This window comes from Engystomops pustulosus, chromosome 3 (assembly GCF_040894005.1).
Source record: "Engystomops pustulosus chromosome 3, aEngPut4.maternal, whole genome shotgun sequence".
NCBI lineage: Eukaryota > Metazoa > Chordata > Amphibia > Anura > Leptodactylidae > Engystomops > Engystomops pustulosus.
The window spans coordinates 18,116,917-18,124,501 of NC_092413.1; the positions used below are offsets into that span (position 1 = coordinate 18,116,917).

Sequence of the window (7,585 nt, forward strand, 5' to 3'; positions counted from 1 at the left end):
GTTGTGAGTTGCAGTATCAGATACATCCCATCCTCTGCAGTGTCCCACACAGAATGGAGCGGCAGGACGTAGATTTACTCTACCGCTCCACCCATTAATGAACCAAGGACCCCCATTTTCACTATTGGTGGGGTCCCAGAAGTCAGCCCCCTGCTGAACAGCTTACTAGAGTATATAGAATGGATAAGATATAAAGGATACTTAAAGGGGCTGTACCAAACATTTTGCTGCAGGTCCCATCATGGGGACACTTTGTCATTTTCTTAATATCACTGGACCGAGTTAACTAGTTGTGATTGGTCAGATTTGGCCTCTGGGTGGTGCAAGTTTTGCGGTCACTCATTTTATACCTAACGCAGGGGGGATAGGGTCTGAGTAGTTGACCCTCAGCAATTAGAACCCCAGCATCAGAACCTTGCACATGATTCTCAGGATTACTGCCTTTATTGGGGCTACCAGTCATCATCCCTTTAAGAGGGAGCTCCCACCAGTCGTGTGCAGGCTGATATTTTCCCCCCTCGCTTCCTTCCCTCTGATAATGATATAATCTATTTTCTTTCCACCAAACAGAATCTATCCCATCAAAGATGTTCCCATGGAAACAGAAGCGTTAACAGATTGGTTATATCAGCGCTTTGTCGAAAAAGAAGAGCTTTTGTCACATTTTTATAAAACAGGTAACGTATTAATGGACAGCGGACGGGATTGAGTCGCTGTAAGGCTACATTCACACAATCGTTGGCTTGCGGCTGTATATATACGCCCCCCCCTGTAGGCCGGAAATGGGCACAAGTGCGGCACGTTACCATTTCGTACTTGGGGAAAAGATCGGACATGTCCTATCTTTCCTCGTATTACGGCGCCGTGTATCTCTATTGAGAGGGGCGGGGGCGAGCAGCGCTCACCCCCTCCTCCTCTCCTGTGCACCGACGTGTGAATGTAGCCTAAGTCTAGTAGTTGTGTGTATGAAGTGTCAGATTACATAGAAGGCTATGGAGAGGGAGGGGGGAGAGTGAGTCACAGCAGCTGGGTCTATAGCTAATGGCACTGAGAGCACTACAAACTACAGAGATGAGATCGGCTAGAGGGTGAAGACATGGGGCGACGTTTATCAGGGCTCCTATGCCAGAAATAATCTATAGCGTAGAAATATTTATTTTCCGTTTCACGCCATCTTCCTACCTGTGCACTACCTAGACCGTTTGAACGTTTGCTTGGTTTTTATGCAAAACTACGACGATTAGTAACTTTGGCCATCGGTGCAGCCTCCGCCGTATACATCAGGAGGCCTCAGCGGCAGCGCCAGAGTGCCGGCTAGGAAAAAAATCTCCCCATGATGAAAAGAAACCGCGTTTACTCCTCATATACAGATAATGATGTCTAGGAAAGATGGCAGATTAGATACAGGTCTATTTAGAGGGGAGGGGGATTTTGAGTCACAGCAGCTAGGTCTCCAGCTACTGGCACTGAGGGGACTCAAAACTACAGACTACGGAGATGAGTGCTACTAAAAGATGAATGTAACAAGTCACAGAAACTTACAGACTTGTACTGATCGTGGACATCACTGTGTCTAGGAATATCGCTATAGCTCCGGTAAGCGTGTATATACTGAGGTGAGGGATTACATGAATTCTATGGAGAGGGGAGGGGGCAGTGAGTCACAGCAGCGAGGTCTCCACTTAATGGCGGAAAGTGGAGAGATGAGAGCTGCTATACAATGAAGATTACAAGTCGCATTATACCCAGAAACTGTGACTCCTCATGTCCAGACTCCGGAGTATTGATTTCTGCATTTTGTTAAAGGTGAGGTGACTTTAAGCTTTTGTTGTCTCCTGTTCAGACTTCTATACATCTATCTTCTTTTCCAGGTGCTTTCCCTCCGCTGCCGGGACATAAGAAAGCCGTGCCCAGAGAGATGACCCTAAACAACATCTGGCTCTTCCTTGTACAGTCGCTGGCGTTTTTGTCAGGGTACATGTGGTACTGCGTTCTTCACTATTTTTATCAATGCCTATTTTAAAAAAAAAAGGATAAAAAAAAAAAATCTCATTGGGACCTGAGGACTTTAAAAATTGTAGGAAATTTCGAGCTCTTACGTAAGAGCGTCATGTTATCTGTGTGAATGTGAATAACACCGCAGTCAAGAAAATAGCTGACTTGTTTTGTTTTTTTGTTTTTTTTTAATAATTTTTTTTTTTTTTTTCATTTCAAGCTCCGCCCGGGGCTGTTTTTTTAAAACTTCTGATTTAACAGATTCATGTGGGTGACCTGCCTACGGACAGGAGTCCTCCTTGGTTGAAAGGTTGTTTATGACTGGACACATCAACATGGACCTACGAGTGCTTGGTCTTCGAAAACACAACATCTTTGGGTGAAACCCCTCCCTCCCCCCAAAATAGACTGTGAAATACATTGTCCCGTTTGTTTTTCTTCTCTTTTTCAATAATTTGGCCCGAGCACCCAAGATCCACGTTGTGGCGAAGCGTCTGGTGGGACTCCATCATAAGTTTGTCTGTGCTCCCGTCTTCTACTTCATGACGTTACTTGTATCCAATCTCTCGATGATCGAGGCGATCAAATTTGTGGTTTTTTTTTTACCATCCGCTTCGCTTTGAGAAGTTGTCTGTTGGAAAATCTAACACTTTTTTTTCGTTAGTATGCACTGTTTTTCGTATGTGGATTTTATCAGTGTAGATTTTTTTTTATATTTTTTTTTCTTCCTTTATTGCACTTTTTACACAGTGAAAAAAAAATTCTGTGGACTGTTTTTTTTTTTCAATTTTTTTTTTTCCAGATAAGTGCTGAATTATTATTATTTTTTTTTTACACACACACACACACACACACACACACACACACACACACACACACACACACACACACACACACACACACACACACACACACACACACACACACACACACACACACACACACACACACACACACACACACACACACACACACACACACACACACACACACACACACACACACACACACACACGATCATTTTTGTCAAGGGAGTTCCGTCAGCTGAAATGTCTTATCTCATTAGCATCCTCGTTGAGTTTTCCAATGTCGCGGCCTCTGGATGTGACATTTGAAGGGAAGTGGCCGGGAAAATTTTTTTTTTTTTTTTATTGTATTTGCCAATCCAGGGGTGACTCTGACCATATGTGACCAATATTCTTTCCTTCAGTCCCCTGACTCTGAGGGGGACGACGTGTCAGCTCAATTTCTACACCGCGCTGATGTCTTCAGTGTCCACATGTCGCTTGTCCTACACAATAGTCTGCTATAAAAAGAATGCCACGTGGAGGCGGGTAAAGCCGAGGTTTCGGGTCGTTCAACAACAATTTATATGCTGCCTACGGAGATGGAAATGTATTGTTCTTTCTAGGTCTAGTAAGTCGTCGTACACTGGCCATAGATAATCTAGACGTCTGCCACCAGTGATGGTCGTCCCGGAGGCCTCCCTACTTCTGCAGGATATGGTTCTTCAAGACTGGATAGAGTCGTTGGCTGATGATGAACGACCATCCTGGACCGTGGACGTATGGGCTTTTCAGTGTGCGTTCACATGAGGCTGAATGGTTTTTTTTCTGTGTTTGTCTGTTCTTTGTTCCTTGTGTTGGCCATCCATGTGTCCATAGACCCCCCCCCCCCCCCCCTCTGTCAAGGAAGGGGTGAAGCCGTTCTGTGTACCCGTTATGTTATGTTGTCACCAGTTTTGGTCGGTCTACTGCCAATTCAGCTTTGTCTAAAGTTGGACTTGGTCACACTGCAGCGTTCTCCGGGTCTCATCTCAACCAGAGGAAGAACCACAGGCCGATTTAATATACAGTATGGTTAAAGGGATTGTCCAAGAGTGAAAAACTAGGCAGCGATATCCCTAAATGACTCCAACTGGTTGTAGGCGGTGGCTCATTTCTCCTGCACACACACACAGATCCACTTGTGATCATTCATGTTATCCATCCCATTTTTTGCCAAGACGATCCTACAAAAAGAGAGTTGGGGGTTTATTCAGACCAAACCCAAAGTGGGTGGTCTTAAGGATTATGGGATGTTCTCCCCAAGGCATTGCCTAAATGCTTAATTACTTTGCATAAATCAGTAGCACAAGTGACCTTGGTAAACAATGTCAGATATCTTAGCAGAGGACGGTTCTTCTTTCTCTACTTACTTGGCTTCTCTCATGCTCCCCCCCCCCCCCCCCACTTCTGGAAAAATTGGCTCCTGAATTCTTTCTTGATAGGAAGACTAGAGGTGTCGCACAACATTGATTTCTAGAGGGAAGGGAGCGTGTGAACTGAAGTCATCGCAGCTATGTGACCAGCTACCAGCACTGGGACAACTGAGAACAATGGAGAGGGCCTACCAGGGGAGAAACTGCTAAAAAGGGAGCCTACCGGGAAAAGTGGGTGGAACTTCTAGAGAGACTACCAGGGAAAGGGGGTGGAACTTCTAGAGAGACTACCAGGGAAAGGGGGTGGAGCTTCTAGAGAGCCTACCGGGAAAAGGGGGTGGAGCTTCTAGAGAGACTACCGGGGAAAGGGGGTGAAACTTCTAAAGAGGGAGGCTTCTGGGAACAGGGGGTGGAACTTCTAAAGAGGGAGGCTTCCGGGAACAGGGGGTGGAACTTCTAAAGAGGGAGGCTTCTGGGAACAGGGGGTGGAACTTCTAAAGAGGGAGGCTTCCGGGAACAGGGGGTGGAACTTCTAAAGAGGGAGGCTACCAGGAAGAGGGGGTGGAACTTCTTAAGAGAGCCTACCGGGGGAGAAACTGCTAAAAATTCAGAATATTAATAATTTGAGGACCATAAACAGTATTACTCGTCATGTACACACGCTGGACTACTGATTCATGGAAAGTTTTTTTTTGAGGAACCTTCCTGTGTCCCGCTTCATATGTTGGCAGGTGTGGAGGTGGGTCGCTATGTGTAGAATAAAGCCTCCATGTTTTTCTAATCCTGTACAACCCGTTGAAAGGGAAGTATTCAATGTTACCAGTAGGCACGGGCTGGGGGAGCACTTTAGATCCAATATGTCGTCATCCGTTATACGTCATCATTGTGATGTCATCAGTACAAAATCCAAGGAACTTGTATTATTATATCTGACGTAACTTCATTTTTGTCCTGACTCCCCCTCCTCACTCCGTTATCTCTCCTTATGGGATGAGGATTTTAGGTTTCTGCTGCCAATTAACCCCGTACGTTGGGAATTATAATTTTTTTTTTTTTGTATGTTGATATGAAAATCTTCTATTAAAAAACTGCCAAAAAATGGATTGAAATGACACCTTATGGAACACAACCCAGATTTTCCTACAATGCTAAAAAATAAAATAAAAATAAGCCCTTTTATCTCGTTTTACGGTTTTTACAGATTAAGCATTTTAGCCGTTTACCAGCTGGAAAAATTATTCACAGAATTTCTTTGCAGTATTTGTGATGCCGCTGCACATTATAGCGCTTGGTTCAGCAATTTTTTTTTTCCTGTCCTGGCGGGGAGCAGCGTGATGTCTCCTGTACACCGCTCAAGTATTAGATCTGTATACTGGAATAGAGGAGTAAAAGGGGGTAATTAGGGGGGTTCTTGGGTGGGGGGAATGAAATGTAAAGATTTAAAGGGGTTGCTCGCTCTGTACAGACCATGTTCATTAGAGGGGATCTATTAAAAAATTTAAAGGGGGTTGTACCGACTTGGGAAGTTATCCCCCTATCCACCAAATAGGGGACGACCAGGTGATCGGTGATGGTCTGACCAATCAAAAGAACATGACCTTCGATAGAGAAAGAAGGATCCTGTTCCTTCAAAAGGGTGGGGCAGCAGTGGTGGAAATTGCCAAGCACCGTGCTGAGATATCTACGTCATTCTCCTAGATAGTGAATGAGAGTACTGGAGATAACTGTGTGCTGTGCTCAGCAGATTCTGACACTTCTTCTATAGTAATAAATGGAACGGGAGGACGCGTGCCCAAACACCAATTCACTGGGGGTCCAGTTCTCGTGATCGGTGGGTGTCCCGGCAGTCAGACCCTCATCAATCACCTTTTGGATAACCCCATTGGTTGGATCGGTTTTCCTGCAGCGCCACCCTATTGTGAAATAAAACGCATTACATGGTGATATCAGGGAGCTGTCCAGGTTTCTGTCTAATTTGCTAGATGTTTTAACGGTGGGGGTTTCCAGTAGCTTTAGCACAGTTCCAAAGTGGTGGGGTCTAAGTCCCCACTTTGGATTTTTATTCCATCGGATACATAGACTAGCACCATTCATTTGAATGGAACAGAGCTGTGGCCAATCTGTTATACCAAGAACAGCCACTATACAACCTATGGCGCTGTGCACAGGACTGCATCGTTCATCCAATGTGGTGGTCTCTTCAACAGCTAATGATCTTTGTCCCAGAAAATAGAAAACCGCTTCTATCGCGTATTTTTATAAGCCCCTCCCACCTCTGATCACTTTAGCAGGATGGGATTACATGGCGCCCTTCATCTTCTAATCGCCGCCTGTCAGCACAGTATCTGAGACCAGAACACCCTTTTAAAATAAAAGAAAAATCCATGAGACCAGATCGAGCACAAGGACGCTCCCTTTAAGAGGTTTTCTAACCCTATGAAAAGAGGAAGGCCTGGAATTATAATTGATGGCCTATTCTCAGGGTGGGCAAGCAGTGTCTAACCGTGCTTTCTGTAGTGGCCGGATCCTGTAATTACACCCACGGCTCCCACTCCTTTCAATGGATGCCGAGGCTGTAATTGCGGCTTCTGGCCACTATCGGGAGCTTGGCGCCAACTGCTTCCAGTTCTGGCTCTTTGCTTATTGTGGAAGTAACAGCTGAATGGAAACGAAGAGGCCGTTGCTTATCATTCTTGGCCAACCCCTTTTAACTGTACAGTAATACTAAGTGCATTAGAGGGACTGACTAGAGCATTCTTAAAGGGGGTGTACAGGACTAGAAAAATTGAGTGCCGTCAGCTTTTTTTTCTCTATACCAGGGGCTGTTCTCAAAATTGCCATAGAGGAGAGTAGAGCATGCTGGGACTTGTAGTTCCACAGCAGCTGGAGCATTACAGAGATGAGGATACTGTAAATGTATCTCTATATATAAATAGTATTCACACGGAATTACTCGTGTATCGGGGATCGAATAGATGATGTTACGGAAACTGCGTCCGTCCACGCTCGCAGCCGGGGCTTCCCCGTTGCGTCGGGTGTAATTTCAGGAGAAGCTTTTCTCTGGATAAATCCATTGATTTGTGTTGGCGACAGCTCGTAGACATCAATCAAGTATTCCGATCCCCGTGTGTTTGAGCTGAGCGCGCCAAAACTCGCCAAACTCTGTCCCATACGCTTCCGTATCCAATCACAAGGGCCGCTAATGGATTGTCGTAGGGGCTACGGCTGCTCTAAAAAAATTTATTTTTAATAGGAATTTTCTCTATCATTTTTGCCGATTAAAATATATTCCCACACGGAAGTGTTGCGTAATTCCAAGATCTTGGAATTTTAATTATCCCCAATAACGGGATCCTGCTGGTGATATCTGTGATCAGCGTGGTGGGCGGA

The 7,585-nt window shown here is 45.1% G+C and overlaps 1 protein-coding gene across 2 annotated transcripts in view; it reads left to right on the forward strand.

The window, feature by feature from the left end:
• Window positions 1-7,585, forward strand: part of LPGAT1 (lysophosphatidylglycerol acyltransferase 1) — a 60,153-nt gene that overhangs the window by 47,168 nt on the left and 5,400 nt on the right. The window contains exons 7-8 of one of the 2 annotated variants that reach the window (XM_072140175.1): window positions 571-677; window positions 1,872-1,974. In XM_072140175.1, the coding sequence (XP_071996276.1) occupies window positions 571-677; window positions 1,872-1,974 (210 nt within the window). Of the gene's footprint in view, window positions 1-570; window positions 678-1,871; window positions 2,093-7,585 lie in introns of those variants that run through there. The other variant, XM_072140176.1, reaches the window with a different exon arrangement.